The sequence below is a fragment of the Salvia splendens genome, chromosome 14, assembly GCF_004379255.2.
Source record: "Salvia splendens isolate huo1 chromosome 14, SspV2, whole genome shotgun sequence".
NCBI classification, from domain to species: Eukaryota; Viridiplantae; Streptophyta; class Magnoliopsida; order Lamiales; family Lamiaceae; genus Salvia; species Salvia splendens.
This window is the reverse complement of record NC_056045.1, coordinates 3,438,425-3,454,076: the sequence shown is the minus strand read 5'-3', so window position 1 is coordinate 3,454,076 and position 15,652 is coordinate 3,438,425. Positions and strand designations below refer to the sequence as shown.

The window sequence follows — 15,652 nt, the reverse complement described above, 5'->3', positions numbered from 1 at the left end:
CTTTATTAAATTAATGGTACCGAAACTTTCTTTAAATCATTAATTGATTTGGACCCATTAATTGATTCATGACGTGTGTGTTTTATGTCACCCATGAATTTAATTATTTGCGTATACACCCACATGGATACGTAGCGTAGTGATCGATTCTAAAATTATTATGGCTACATATGTGTATTGTGTGTGTGTTTTTGAGCACACACTATAAAGAGTAGCCTCATGCTTCTCCTTTTGTTCTCCATATATGTTTTTGTGTCACATTTATAAATACATATCCACATTAAAGATTCTCATAAACCTAACCTCACTACCTATCCCAACCTCATTTCTTATGGCACAAATTATCCTCATCGATCCTCTCCCATTTTCCACCACCGCGGCCGCCTCCGTCTCGTCACCCAGCGGCTCGGATTCCGACGAGAGAAAGAATTCGACCTTAGCCCAAGAAAACACAAGGAAAGACGGGAAAAAAGGCGGTGGCGGTGACGAAAAACACCCGACTTACCGCGGCGTGAGGAAGCGGAGCTGGGGCAAATGGGTGAGCGAAATCCGAGAGCCGAGGAAGAAGTCGAGAATATGGCTCGGGACGTATCTCACAGCTGAGATGGCGGCTCGGGCGCACGACGTGGCGGCTCTAGCCATCAAGGGCCAATCAGCCGTCTTGAATTTCCCTGGCTTGGCTCACGAGCTGCCCCGCCCGGCTTCTTCCGTGGCTAAGGACATCCAAGCCGCGGCTGCCAAAGCCGCCTCCTTGGCTTCCCTAGCCGAGCCGAGCCTGCCGAGCTGTCATTCCTCCATGGATTTGGCTTCGGACGACGCTGTGAAGTCGGCTTCCACGGCTCACGACGACGAGGACGACGCATTTTTTGACTTGCCGGATTTGTCCCTGTCTAGCTCTTCGTGGCGGCTTACCGGAGCCGATATTGGAATATTCCGGCTTGAAGAGCCGTTTTTGTGGGAGTGTGACTACAAGTAATTATTTAACTATTTCAATTTCTTTTTCTTTTTTCATTTTACGAATTTGAGTTTGATGTGTTGGAAAAAGAAAGAACAAACTCGAATAGATGATACAATGAATGTACCACAATTGTTGCGTAATTATGAATGTATATACTTTGAAAATTGTGATTAATCACAATATGAATGTACATCTTTGGTTAGATTAATTGAACTTTGATTGTGAGTGAAGTAAACCGTACTTGTCTCTTATTCAATTTCTTTGTTATTAATGGTAAAAAAAATAGTGTTGCATCATTTTGAGTTAATTAAAATGACAATACTTTCGTTATATTTATGGTCACAGTTTGTCCTTGCTAGTTGATTTTTTTATCTTTTGTTGATGTGTCAAACACCTTGTAATTTCGCACGATTTATAGTACGGTACCTAATCCGCTAACATACATAAATGCCAATTATTGATACATTCAAGAAATATTTAATACATATATAATTAAAAAAAAACAGTATTCTGAAATATATTATGATTTTTTTACATCGATAAATAGACAAAATGAGATAATGCCCACTTACAACCGGTACGCGATGATGATACAAAATTGCATTATCAAATTATTGTAAGTTTGTAACCATGTGTGAGAATAACTAATTAAAATACACAACTACTACTACTACTACTACTATATAGATGAAAAAGTATAAATTCGAGTCAACCATTCTTTACTAGTGAGTAATTTAATACTATTACAATAATTTAACATCATAAAATACTAAGAGATTAATACATGGAAATTCCAAATGTACCCTCGTGTTCCCTTTTAATAAGGCCACTATGGCTCTTTTGACTTGATTCAAAGCTTCCAACGACAAACTTACTATTCCGGAGATGCTCTCTATTATTTTTCTTTTTATTCATACTTTGAAAAAGTGGGGAAGAAAAAAAAAGAAAAGATTTCCATTAGATTCGCGGAGTCATTATCAGTGTATCATTATTAATTTGTATGTATATTTATTTTTATATATAAAAATTCGTACTACTTCACATAATTGACGTAGTGTTATTAGTAAGCATCGTTTAGTTCATGTTAGTGTTATTTATATTATTTTACACATCTTTGTATTATAATATTTCAAAAAATAGTGTTGTCGTCATTAATTCTATTGATTGATAATTAAAGCCTTGCATAGAATTATCTAAACTATAAAGCACATATTTCCCGTTCACAATTACACTACAAAAAAAAACTTATTTTTCAAGGACACAAAAATTGAGACGCAATTACTTGCGTTATAAAATTTTTAAAAATAACTATAATTTAGGTCGCAAAAGAAAGCGTTCATAAATGAATGATAAATTAACTTAATCATTTGTTTTTTTTAGTAAGCTTTTATTTGTGTCCTCTAATTTTAGTTTGGACACCAACAATAAGGATGTTTTTTGAAGCATTGGTGGTATATTTAAAACACAAATTATCATCATTAATTGCATTAAAAAGTTTCTTTAACGATTTTTTTGTTGTAATATTATTATTCTTGTTTTTCTTCTTTAATTTTGGATCATCCATAAAAAAGAATCGTTTTTCTATTTTTGATAAGTTTATCTCTAAAGCGAAGCTTATATTTTATTATAAATAATTTAATCATTTTTCTTTCTATCCGCGTTAATAATTTTGGGAGATGACGTCTGCATTCAATTACTAATATTGCAATTATTGGCAAGTGTAAAATAACAGAGCTAGGCTAAAGCGACTGGACATGGAGAATCCGAAGTCCTAACGCAACGAGTTATATTTGAGAATGTATAATTAATTAAAAAAATAATAACTCAACAATTATTTAGTTAATTTGGTAGGGCATGTAATTACTTTGCTCAAATCAAAGGTAAATTATGTTGATGTGTACACCTTTAGTTATTCACTAAATTAAGTTTAAAACTATTCCTGTTTATAATATTAAAATTTTAAAGTAATACTTCCTCCATTCATCAAATGTTGTCCATATTTGACTCGGCATAAGTTTTAAAAAATGTGAAGAAAAAGGGATTGAGAAAGTTAGTGGAATGAGGGTTTCATTTTTAGCTACACCAATTATGCATGCCGATTAACTAACAAATTTAGAAACTATACAACTCATCCTAACAATATATTTAGTGCAGCTGATATGATATTAATTTTGTTTTTAAAAGTTTTACTTAATTCTGTCTCATATATTATTGGATTATACTGAGATTACTTACTTAGATAAAAAAAATGAAGAAGTGAAATTGGACCACTGTATCTCCCTTCCTTAATACATAGTCTATTTCTCAATGATTTAGGCATAATTCTACGAATTATTATTGCTTGCACGTTGGAAAATTTGAGGGACAAAGTCTATCACTTGGGCCCACTCATATCTTTCAAATAGATGCTCGAATTAAAGTTCCCTATATTATAGTTATGGCCTATTTAACATACCCCTAGGTGTAAGTGTGTATCAACAAAAAGTAAATCATTTTAGGCTTCATAATAAATTAATTAGGAGCCCAAATCAAAAGTATAGGACAAATGGTTCATGCAACATGCATGTATTAGTAGTTAATGCACTACAAATTAAAGCATAAATCACACACACTATGTTTCTCAAGTAGAAATGTAGAATAGTAGTTTATTGTAACACCTATTAGTGGTGGCCTGGCCCCACGAATAATGAAAATAAAATCTTTCGTAAATGCTTGTATTTAATAAATTATCGTTAATTGTAGAAGTAGAAAATAAAGATTAGTTGCATACAATCCGACAATCCGTAAATGTATTTTCAATTAAATAAGTAAAGGCAAAATAAATTATTTAATAATCATACTTTTACTTTTTATAGTAGTGGATTTCTTTATAATATAATTATTTTATTATAATTTATACTTTAACTTCTATAATTAGTTTAATAGTATTATACAAGGAACCGATATACGAGGAACCAAAGGTCCTCAACACCAGTTCCGGTTCGGCCCATGGTCAACAATCATGGTTCAAGTTCAAAACCGTAGAATATGTATCCGGTTTCGAGCTGAACCTATGTTTCAGGGTTAACTATGCATTAGAAAAGGAAAGGGATATTAACAAATTTGCAATCTTAAATGGAAATAAAGAAAAGCCAGATCTAGTTTCCTTTTAGTTTGCTGCACGTTTTAATTCATATTTCAACTGTACTAAGCACCATAAAGCTTGATTGTTTCATTATAGAACATAAAAAAAAATCATTAAGGCAATTATTTCTACACAATCGCTCTGAAAAAATCCTAACACAATCATAAAAACACTTTCTAATGTTTCTTCTAATCAACACTCATCATATTATGTTATTAACCACAATTAAAATGTATTCTATAATATAAAATTAAAAAACCAGCCAAACATAAATACGGAGTGTTGAACTCTTTATATTCTTATAAAAATGATCATATAAGTTCGTAAATTATATTCTAAACCATGACATAACCTTATCTTTCCTTTTTAAGTGCTAAAAAGCTGCAGAAATCGCCTTTAAAAAATAGTGTGATGTATATATATTGAATAATCCATTTTTGTCGCCCAAACAAGATGTGGATCTAATTTATATACTGTATTTTTATTCTACAAAAACACATATAGCCATAGGTATACTCACCATATTCAAACTACATTGACACTAATTTTTCTGATACTTGAACACTCATTAGCTTCAAATCTAGATTATGCAATAGGCCAATAAAGTTAGATAACAAGATGTTGCCTTTGGAGACTACAGCAAGCAGAAGTTTCACCAAATAGAAACATAAAACAGTTAACAAGAAAACATGCACACCAAATAGATAACAATCAAGAAAGTGAAGCAAAACAGATGAAAATATAGACACTGCCTTAGCTTCTATGTCTCGTTCTCCGACAACAATGAGAAGGACGACGAGAGAGAGCAGCAAGGAAGACCTAAGCTTCTCATAAAGAAGATCGTAGGCCGGAATATGTCATTCAAGAGCGATGCAAAGCTTTGGACTCAGCCAACCCCAAAATCCATTTCAACATAACATCTGCCAACTCTGCCTCTGCCTTCTTAGGGTAACCTCACCAATCCTTCTTCTCTTCTTTACTACAGTTTAAGGAATAAGAGTTCATGTATTTGACATAATTTAGTGGCTGAATATATTATCTTTACTAAAACCATATTGTAACAATTTATTTAACATATTCTTTTGTTATCAGTTAATCAACTAATGGATTATATTTTCTTGTATCTGTTGTATATATGAAACAAACACAAGATGTACCAACACATTCCATTGCTGAGATTGCAACTACTCAAAAAGGCTAATTCTCTTCTATACATTTGAATTGGTGTAGTTCTTCCAAGTAAACAAGAATTTACTATATCTATACAAATGTTCATTGTTTGCACATGCATTCAGGCACTGGATATGCCAACACATCTCTATCCACCTTCCTGCTCCTCAACTCAGGCTGCCCCATCGAGTACTTGTGCACCTTCCGCACGATGCGGCACATCTCCTCCTCGGACACCGACCCATCCTCGAGCAATGGGATCATCGCCCTCTTGTTCGGCCTTATGTACTTCCGGTGCCCCACATACGCCCGGTGCCCCTGCATCGCCCGCCCCATGTTGCCCCCATGCGAGGGCACAAACACGTCGCTACTAAGTGACACAATGTAGTCTATGGCCGCAAGAATAGACGACCGGTTCACGTACGGCTCTAGTTCTCCATCCCGCGCCAGCGTCTCCTTTGTTGCCACGTTCGGGAACTCATCCACGAGCGCCTGCAGTGCGCGCCTCCCCCCAAACGGCTCCCCTCCCGCTATGTACACGCGGGCGCTGCTAGGCGCGCCCAAGGCCTTGACGAATCTAGCCACTTCCAGCGCACTCAGAGGGCAGAGCCCTGCAAGGCGCCGCGCAGGTCTGGTCATGTTGAGGCGGTCGGTTAGGAAGTCTGGGTTGGACCTCCGCTCGTTGGCTATGATGGCGTCGTACGGGTCTCCCAACCCGGTGACGCAGCCCGTCCGCACCCATACATCCTTCTCTATCCTTAGGTGGACGGCAATGTAAGGCCCTTCAATCCACATCCTCCTTGCTATCTGATTCCCCACTTGTTGCACCCGGGAGGCGAATCGAAGCGCGTGGAACGCTACCTTGCACCGGAGCTTCTGAAGATCCGGGGGAAGATTCTTGGAGAGCCTAGAATCTAGGGCTTTTAGTATCAGAAAGCCATCTTCATTCAGCTGCATTTCAACACAAATTCAAACTCAATCAACCAATTGAACAATTGAAATTCACAAATCCTAAATCATCAAAATGTATTACTCCTACTTGGTGAAGGAATCTAGCTCGAATCCACAAGGGGGAAACGTGAAATGGCATTTGATTCTCAACAGATTGCTTGGGAACAAGATGAGTGGAAGGGAGTGATGACACAACACGAACATCAGATTGCAGAGTTTTCTTGAAATGCTCCAAATCAAATATATCTGAAAACTCACTGCGGCAAGTTCACAGTCAATTCATCTGCAAAATCCCCAAATTAACAAGAATTGAATAAAATGTGATAGTACTACCTTTCATCTCCCCAAATTCGATTAACCTGCAAAACAGGAACAACCAAAGCAGCCTCGAGAATTCTGGCAATCACAACCGCATCAACGATCTGATTCCGCTGCTGGTTGAGGCCACCGGAAACGACGACAACAAGGAATCGCCGCCTCTCTTTAGAGATCTTCGCCGAAGATCTCCGATAATCGAGACTGAATCGGAGGCAGGGACGGTAGCCCTCGGAGTCAGGCTGCGACCAGAAGTCCTTTTCAGCGGCGGAGATGTTTGGATTGTTGGGAGGAGGGCCTTGGGGGGGCAAGGGCACGGAGGAGTCGTGGAAGAGTGAGGAGAGGGAGGCGAAGAGGAGAGGGGAGGAAGAGGAGCAGGCGATGGGGGAGTGGGAGAGGGTGTAGAAGGCGAGGCTGCAGATGCCGAGGAGGGCGCTGAGGCTCCAGAGGGAGAGGAAGAAGATGAGAGGGAGAGAGGGCTGGTGGCGGTTTCTGGAGGTCTTCTTTGGGGTGGAGAAGGGGGAAACCGAGATGAGGTGGAGGAAGAAGGAAGGGTTCATGGCGATGCAAGAGGCGTTGAAGGTTCTGGCTGATTTCGCCATGGGAGCTGAGCTCGCTCGGTGATGAAGAAATTGGAGTTGGTTAAGCGGGAGAGAAACAGAATCAGTTGTAGTGATCAGCTGTTGCATTGGCATGCATAAAGGTGACTCAATTTTGATTAATTAAAATAAAGCTATTATAATTATAATTTCCAAAATATTTTGGGGTTCATATTTTGCACATATACGTACCAATCTCTCGTTGTAAATTGTATTTTAAATATATAATGAAATCTTTCACCATCTTCTAATATGTATACATATTGGATCAGGAATGATATGCTATATACTTTAAGGTGAGTATCATTTTTGATTGACACACTATTATAATGAACTCTTATTTGACACATGTTTAGCGTTATTCGTTTCAATTTATATATTTAGTTTGATTCTAATACATTATTGGACTTTTAAATTTCATAAAATTCATAAAAATCAAAGCTCAATTTGCTCATTTTTCTATAACTTCAAATAACAAATAAAGTACTAATAAAATCGTGCGTCGAATGAGAGTGGTGCTCACGTAATGTATGTAGCATGTCATTCCTCTGTACTGGATAATACTTTTATTTTTATTCTTGATTATCAGTGTTATTGCCTAACACTCCTCCTGCTCGTGAAATATTGTCCAGTTTTACTATTTTGGTCTGTCCGTGAAAAATTATCCACTTTATTTTTTCTATTTTTGGTAAATGAACTCCACTTTCCACTAACGCTTTACAATCATATTCTATTACTCACCCCGTCCCACTTTAGGAGTCCCGATCACTTTTGCACACTCGTTTTATAAAAATCATACTCCCTCCGTTCCTGAAATTTTGTCTCATTTTTCCATTTTCATCCGTCTCACAAAATTTGTCACATTGCACTTTTTACCATTTTTGGTAATGGACTCCACATTCTACTAATTTATTCCCACTCACATTTTGCTATTTTAAAAGTAGGACCCACAACCTACCAACTTTTTCAACTCACTTTCCATTACATTTCATAAAACATGTGCCCGGTCAAAATGTAACAATATTTAAGGGACGGATGGAGTAATAAATAGTTAAAGTGGAGAAATGGTAAAATAAGAGAGAATAATGTTCGAAAAATATGATTATACTACTCCAACAAAACATGATTTACACATCAAAGATGGGTCAGTGCTCCAAATTCACTATTTAGAAACATGATATAAATAAAATATTTTACTAATACTCCCTCCGTCCCAAGGAAGATGACCCCTTCCTTGGGCGGCACGGAGTTTTATACAGTTTTATTTTGTGTGTTAGATGGAAAGAGTAAAGTAAGAGAAAGAATAAAATAAAGATAAAAGTGTTTCCATTTATAATAATTATGCATCTTAAATGGGACAAACCAAAAAGAGAAATGAATCATCTTTAATGGGACGGAGGGAGTCCATAATTTTATATCATAAAATTTATTCTTTCGCACTTACAAATTTCCCACTTTTTTGGTATTAATTTTATCTCGTAAAATTTATTCATTTGCATTTACATATATAAGCACACAGCGATCCCTAGGGTTCACACTAAAGTTCTTTCTCTTTCTCACCATCGGCGCCTCTCTCTGCCGCGTACCGTCGTCGTTGCTTCTCCGCCTCCACTCGAATTGTGCAAACACGCATAGGTGATAGGTGTGTCATCTTCATTTCAAGTTAGGAACTCTAATTGATTTTTGAGGCAAAGTTTAGAATTATTTAAATGTTCTATACTCATAGAACATTTGATGTGTAACCTAACCAGTAACCAGAGAGATACATGAGTTTGATGTGTAATTACTGCAGATTAGCTGCATAGATTAAACGTCTAGCTACTATATTTTGTTGATTTTCACAAATTTAAATTCTGTAAGAGCTGAATCCTCACATATGTAGGCGTGGCATCATTTCGGCATTCAATACATTAGTTCACCATAAATAATGGTGACATATTCGATTTTGGCTTTTCTCGACTGGGATGGAGGAGAAGTAGATGGATCGATACATGCTTTATTAGTATGGGAGGCATTGGAAAAAACAGGTATATATTCATTCACTCATATGTATATGGAGTACTTCTCTTCATACTCCATTAATTAAAATTAGAAATTATACTTCTCTTCATATTACTCGTATGGTATTAATAAGCTTGGTGTCAGCAGTATAGGGTCCTTATAAAATGGAAGGGTGTTTATATCTTTAAATATTTAAGTATTAAATTATAGAGTAGTGATATAGGGCAAGTGCCAATTAACTACATAATTAGAGAACAAATCACAGCCACAAGAGCAAGAAAATCAAGGGCTAGTATTAAAACATGTAATTTTCGAATTTAAAGGAGAAATTAATTCTCTCTGTCACAAATTTACTTCACAATAACAAGACAGGGGTATAATGGTCATTGCATAGAAAAAGTAGGTTATGTAAAGTTTTACTTCATTTGAAAGTTAACCTTGCTACTACACTGCAAATTCCCGCTATTCAACCTTCTTTCTCTCTTCTGCAATTCGAGCGATTCAACCTTCTCGTTACCGTCTCCGTCGCCGTCGCTGTCGCCTCATTCCATAGTCGTCAACATCCAGTTCTCACATTCCTTCGTCTAAACAAATGGCTACACATCAAGGAGATTTTTTATTTTCGTGTAATTCCTTTGTCTAAACAAATGGCTCCGACCATGAGTAATTCTTACTATTTTTTATTTTAATCTACAATATTTTTGTGTAATGTGATTTATACAACCCGAGGTTCCGGCTGTATACACCAAGTATTCCGTGGTTATAGTAATGTTTCTTTGATTTTTTATTATAGTGATCTATTTTATTAACATCAGTGAAGTAAAAACATGTTTAAAGTGATGTGTTCCAGGGTTAGAGTAATGTTTCTTTGATTTTTTGTTATAGTGATCTATTTTGTTAACATCAGTGAAGTAAAAACATGGTTATAGTGATGTGTTTCAGGGTTATAGTGATGTTTCTTTGATTTTTTGTTTTAGTGATCTAGTTTATTAACATCAGTGAAGTAAAAACATGGTTATAGTGATGTGTTCCAAGGTTATAGTGATGTTTCTTTGATTTTTTGTTATAGTGATCTTTTTTATTAACATCGGTGAAGTAAAAACATGGTTATAGTGATGTGTTCCAGGGTTAGAGTGATGTTTCTTTGATTTTTTGTTATAGTGATCTATTTTATTAACATCAGTGAAGTAAAAACATGGTTATAGTGATGTGTTCCAAGGTTATAGTGATGTTTCTTTGATTTTTTGTTATATTGATCTATTTTGTTAACATCAGTGAAGTAAAAACATGATTATAGTGATGTGTTCCACGGCTAGAGTGATGTTTCTTTGATTTTTTGTTATAGTGATCTATTTTATTAACATCAGTGAAGTAAAAACATGGTTATAGTGATGTGTTCTAGGGTTAGAGTGATGTTTCTTTGATTTTTTGTTATAGTGATCTATTTTATTAACATTAGTGAAGTAAAAACTTGATTATAGTTATGTGTTCCAAGGTTATAGTGATGTTTCTTTAATTTTTTGTTATATTGATCTATTTTGTTAACATCAGTGAAGTAAAAACATGATTATAGTGATGTGTTCCACGGTTAGAGTGGTGTATCTTTGATTTTTTGTTATAGTGATCTATTTTATTAACATCAGTGAAGTAAAAACATGGTTATAGTGATGAGTTACAGGGTTAGAGTGATGTTTCTTTGATTTTTTGTTATAGTGATATATTTTGTTAACATCAGTGAAGTAAAAACATGGTTATAGTGATGCGTTCAGGGTTATAGTGATGTTTCTTTGATTTTTTGTTATAGTGATCTATTTTGTTAACATTAGTGAAGTAAAAACATGGTTATAGTGATGCGTTCCAAGGTTATAGTGATGTTTCTTTGATTTTTTGTTATAGTGATCTAATTTATTAACATCAGTGAAGTAAAAACATGATTATTATGATGTGTTCTAGGGTTAGAGTGATATTTCTTTGATTTTTTGTTATAGTGATCTATTTTCATTTCTTATTATGAAAATAGGACGACATTATGGATGCCCAAATTGCATCTGCAATAGAAGCGTGCATGACGCTAGGTGATGATGATGACTACGTTCAATCAGAATTGAAAGAATCTAGCCAAAATCCTTCAACCGAATTAATAGTTTACGATCTGGACCTTGTAAGTGTACTACAATGATATATCTCACTCATTCACCAATACTTTTAACACACATCAAGTGAACTATATGTCCTATATAGTGAAGTATATACACAATACAATGAAGTTTTCATCTCATTCTTGCCCTGACAGGCAAGTGCTGGGATTGAACAAATGGAGGTACGTTCAAAAGCCGAGAAGAGAATATCCGCTGCATTGCGATCTCCATTCCATGAAAGAGAGGTTCAGGCAAAAACAAAGTTTACCTTGAAAGAGTCACAAATCTTTTTGTGGAGTATGACAACATATGAATTAAATGAGTAAGATTTATATTATAGTTCTGATTTAGAAGGAAAAATATATAAAAGATGTGCTAACACACATACATGTTTGAACAGGGACAACATATTGTATGATGATGATGTCGTAATGGTAACAAAAAGAGAATTCTGTTCACTATTGCCACATACGCTAATAGAAGTGGGTGTGATCAATGCGTGGGCTTCTTATTTGAATAACATGGAAGAATACAAGGCTCTATCTTCATCGAGGCGCCTCTTTTTCACAACATACCTTCCGTAAGAATAGTATAAATTTTGAAAAATTAACTGCATGGTATATGTTCATTATAAAGCATGTTTATTTCAATATTAATTATATTCATGTCACTATATGATATTTAAACTTCCCTATAAGTATATGTTCACTATAAAGTGAACTAAACACAGGTCATTAGTACTATAAACAGGACACAAAGTGAACTATTTCTATCCAGATTTGACTTGTCTCATCTTTCAGCTGTATACAGTTGTTCACCGGCCTGATGTGGTCGACATCATCACCATAATTGATAGATTCTGTGACAATTTAGAAAATGAGGTTAAACAAATTCCGTATTTCAAGTGGGCCGACGTAGATTTGGTAAATACTGAACACAATAGATTATTTGTTATACTCACTAATTATTTTTATTTTGAAATTATTATTATTATCTTTGTAGGTGTTCTTTTCAATTTGTGCTGCGGAATATTATTATACCATATGCTTCAGATTTAGCACTAAAAGTATAGTGGTGATTGACAATTTAAAGAATGGTGACGATGAGGACATCACAGTCAAGTATGGTAGCATACCTGAAACTGTGGTATATATACATGATATATAGTGAAGTATTTTTGTGATTACAGTGAAGTAGAATACTCTTTACAGTGAACTACATCTGATATCCATGATGATATATTGCAGAGAGTGTATTTTTGTCATTATTTGACAAAAATGGGTTATCACATGCAATGCAAATCAATAAAGGATGTGAACATAAAAAGGCTCAAAATGACTTGGAGAACAACATCAAATGTAGAAGATTGTGGAGTTTTTTTTATGAGACATGGAATGTGATCCTTGCCACAGTTATAGTGATGTTTTTGTGATATTTGGTTATAGTGATCTATTTTTTTCATGTCAGTGAAGTAAATACATGCTTAGAGTGATGTTTCTTTGATATTTGCGTATAGTGATCTATTTTGTTAACATCAGTGAAGTAAAAACATGCTTAGAGTGATGTGTTCCATGGTTATAATGATGCTTCTGTAATATATGCGTATAGTGATCTATTTTCTTCATATCAGTGAAGTAAATACATGCTTAGAGTGATGTTTTCCACGGTTATAATGATGTTTCTGTGATATTTGGTTATAGTGATCTATTTTGTTAACAACAGTGAAGTAAGTACATGCTTAGAGTGATGTGTTCCAAGGTTAGAGTGAAGTCTCTTTGATATTTTCTTATAGTGATCTATTTTGTTAACATCAGTGAAGTAAGTACATGTTTAGAGTGATGTGTTCCAAGGTTAGAGTGAAGTCTATATGATATTTGTTTATAGTGATCTATTTTGTTCACATCAGTGAAGTAAGTACATGCTTAGAGTGATGTGTTCCACGGCTATAGTGAAGTCTCTGTGATATTTTCTTATAGTGATCTATTTTGTTAACATCAGTGAAGTAAATACATGCTTAGAGTGATGTTTTTCAAGGTTAGAGTGATGTTTCTTTGATATTTGCGTATAATGATCTATTTTGTTAACATCAGTGAAGTAAAAACATGCTTAGAGTGATGTGTTCCATGGTTATAGTGATGTTTCTGTGATATATGTGTATAGTGGTCTATTTTCTTCATATCAGTGAAGTAAATACATGCTTAGAGTGATGTTTTCCACGGTTAGAGTATACTTCACTCTAAGCATGCAGAATATACGTCATTGTACTCTCAATATACTTCACTGATATGGAAAAACAGTACACTATAATCAATATTTACTTCACTATAAAGCATATCAATTATAATGTTGGACTTGTAAGCAGTAAAACGAATACATATAAAAGTGAACTTATTCGCACTTGAGCTTAACACAAAAACTAAGTTTGCATTGAGATAAAATTCACTCAAAAGTGTAATAAAATGAGTCATTAGTGCTCTAAAAAGGCTACAAAGTGAACTATTTCTATCCAAATCCTCACTGCCTTTGATTTGCCTTCTCAATAACCTTTTTGCAGTTCCTAGAATCATGGTGTCCAATCCCATGACAGTTTCCACACTTTTGACCTGGTTTCATTGCCAACTTCATTGCTGACTCCTTCTTCGATTTCTTCCTACTTCCACTTCCACTTCCCTTTGTACTAATAACATCAGGAGGATGAACTTCAATAAAGTTCGGAACTTGTGAGCCATAGAAGTTCTCAATCAATGCTCTCTTCTTTGTCGAAGACAGAACAACACCTTCTCCGAGAAGCTGCTTCTTACCTTCTTCAATAATTGCAGCAAATGCATTGATTTGATCAATGTTCCCTTCAATACTTTGTGCTGTTTCAATGAATAATGCATACAAGTTTTTAAATACAATCTTCTTCTTGTCCACAACAAGGTGTATTTCTTGATCATCACAAAAACCTCCATGTATTGGCTTCACAAACTGTGACTTCAACCATCTCCCTCCACGCAACTTCTCGGGTATCAACTTAACAAATTTATATTTCAACACACAAAATATATGACTGCACAATAGACGAAGTCTCTCAAACTTTTTGCATCCACACAAATAGGTGTCATCACCAATGGAGTAAGTCACTGTCCATGAGTTTGAATCATTGTCATTTACGTTATATACTTGAATCTCTCTATTGGTAGACACTCCTAGAGTTGCACAAGACAAAGAGAAACATGCATAAACTATCTCTTCTTGAATTGCATTATAAGCACTGCCACTATATATCGTTGATGCATGTTTCTCGATTTCCAATTCTGTTCGCAAAATAAGCACTTTTGTTGAATCATAGTATTCAAGTTTTGCGCTATTACTTCTTTGAGTCTCCAAAGCATGGTTATAGTTCATATAAAATAGCATAAGGTTAGTCCGAGACTTTGAGTACCTTTTAAAGAAGCTATTTTGTGATTCAGACAAAGAAGTTGTCTTTATCAACGAACTCATCGGAAAAATCACGGAAAAAGGCTGGAACCCAAAACTTTCTGGATGCAAACATTGATGAAAACCAGTCATTATTGGCCAGCCCATATCTTTCCATTATAGCATGCCAAGTTTCTTCAAATGCATCAGGTTCTATCAACTCCGATCATACACACACATTCAGTTCCTTCTTTAGTTCTTCACTTCCAAGCATGTTCTTTGGCAATTTGTCAGCAACTTTATTCATAACGTGCCACATACACCACTGGTGTCTCGTATTGACAAGGACCTCCTCAATAGCAACTTTCATTCCTAAGTCTTGGTCGGTTACGATGAGTTTGGGAGCCACACCCATACACTTTACAAATTGGTTAAATAACCATGAAAAGGAGTTGGCATTTTCCTTGGACAAAAGGCCAGCAGCAAATGTCACAGGGCGACCATGATTATCCTTGCCCGTAAAAGGAGCAAATATCATACAGTACCTACATATTAAAATCACTATAAGGCATGCAGAATATACTTCGCTATATGAACAATATACTTCCCTAAAATGAAAAACAATTCACTATAAGCATGCAGAAATATACATCACTGTAATGCACAATATACATCACTATATGCTCAATATACTCCATGTCAAGGCATGCTCAATACACTTCACTGTAAGCATATTGTAGTTCACTAATTGCTCAATATACTTCCCTAAAATGAAAAACAGCACACTATAAGCATGCAGAAATATACATCACTGTAATGCACAATATACATAACTGTAATGCACAATATACATCACTGTAATGCACAATATACTGCACTGAAGTGAAAAATAGTAATTATTGTGCACATACCTATTTGTTGAGTATGTCGTATCAAAAGAAACAATATCACCATACAAATGATAGTTTCTCTTGCCAGTAGGATCACACCAAAC

At 35.2% G+C, this 15,652-nt stretch overlaps 4 protein-coding genes across 9 annotated transcripts; 2 read left to right on the top strand and 2 right to left on the bottom strand.

The window, feature by feature from the left end:
- The first annotated feature begins 225 nt into the window (after window positions 1–225).
- On the top strand, window positions 226–1,193 carry LOC121766156 (ethylene-responsive transcription factor ERF039-like). The gene has a single exon (XM_042162507.1). It carries the CDS (start codon window positions 245–247, stop codon window positions 974–976), a length of 732 nt encoding a protein of 243 aa, XP_042018441.1. The 5' UTR covers window positions 226–244; the 3' UTR covers window positions 977–1,193.
- A 4,043-nt stretch (window positions 1,194–5,236) lies between these two features.
- LOC121766155 (O-fucosyltransferase 37) lies at window positions 5,237–7,176 on the bottom strand. Its single transcript, XM_042162506.1, has 3 exons — window positions 6,537–7,176; window positions 6,292–6,460; window positions 5,237–6,203 (listed from the first exon to the last, which is right to left on the bottom strand). The coding sequence occupies exons 1-3, from the start codon at window positions 7,118–7,120 to the stop codon at window positions 5,355–5,357; spliced, it is 1,602 nt and encodes a 533-aa protein (XP_042018440.1). The 5' UTR covers window positions 7,121–7,176; the 3' UTR covers window positions 5,237–5,354.
- Window positions 7,177–8,629: 1,453 nt separating this feature from the next.
- LOC121766001 lies at window positions 8,630–12,788 on the top strand. 6 transcript variants are annotated; one of them, XR_006042881.1, is made up of 7 exons: window positions 8,630–8,759; window positions 9,000–9,144; window positions 11,139–11,279; window positions 11,412–11,578; window positions 11,657–12,179; window positions 12,259–12,402; window positions 12,504–12,788. XR_006042881.1 is itself a non-coding variant. In XM_042162327.1 (5 exons), the coding sequence occupies exons 2-5, from the start codon at window positions 11,148–11,150 to the stop codon at window positions 12,526–12,528; spliced, it is 504 nt and encodes a 167-aa protein (XP_042018261.1). In that variant the 5' UTR covers window positions 9,003–9,144; window positions 11,139–11,147; the 3' UTR covers window positions 12,529–12,788. The 6 variants fall into 6 exon arrangements, 1 of the variants encoding a protein (XP_042018261.1); XR_006042882.1 differs by having other exon boundaries at window positions 8,632–8,759; window positions 9,032–9,144; XR_006042883.1 differs by lacking the exon at window positions 8,630–8,759 and having other exon boundaries at window positions 9,003–9,144; window positions 11,657–11,836; window positions 12,057–12,179.
- A 982-nt stretch (window positions 12,789–13,770) lies between these two features.
- Window positions 13,771–14,811, bottom strand: LOC121765684 (protein FAR1-RELATED SEQUENCE 5-like). The gene has a single exon (XM_042161895.1). The coding sequence runs from the start codon at window positions 14,809–14,811 to the stop codon at window positions 13,771–13,773; it is 1,041 nt and encodes a 346-aa protein (XP_042017829.1).
- Between the last annotated feature and the right edge of the window lie 841 nt (window positions 14,812–15,652).

Excerpts from the sequence above, each read along its gene's own strand:
- LOC121766156 (XM_042162507.1), top strand. The coding sequence starts at position 245 with ATGTTTTTGTGTCACATTTATAAATACATATCCACATTAAAGATTCTC.
- LOC121766155 (XM_042162506.1), bottom strand. The coding sequence starts at position 7,120 with ATGGCGAAATCAGCCAGAACCTTCAACGCCTCTTGCATCGCCATGAAC. Across the intron at positions 6,461-6,536 it reads CGAATTTGGGGAGATGAAAG|TGAGTTTTCAGATATATTTG; the intron begins GTAGTACTATCA and ends AACTTGCCGCAG. Across the intron at positions 6,204-6,291 it reads GAGCTAGATTCCTTCACCAA|CTGAATGAAGATGGCTTTCT; the intron begins GTAGGAGTAATA and ends GTTGAAATGCAG.
- LOC121766001 (XM_042162327.1), top strand. The coding sequence starts at position 11,148 with ATGGATGCCCAAATTGCATCTGCAATAGAAGCGTGCATGACGCTAGGT. Across the intron at positions 11,579-11,656 it reads ACAACATATGAATTAAATGA|GGACAACATATTGTATGATG; the intron begins GTAAGATTTATA and ends ATGTTTGAACAG. Across the intron at positions 11,837-12,503 it reads TTTTTCACAACATACCTTCC|AGAGTGTATTTTTGTCATTA; the intron begins GTAAGAATAGTA and ends GATATATTGCAG.
- LOC121765684 (XM_042161895.1), bottom strand. The coding sequence starts at position 14,811 with ATGACTGGTTTTCATCAATGTTTGCATCCAGAAAGTTTTGGGTTCCAG.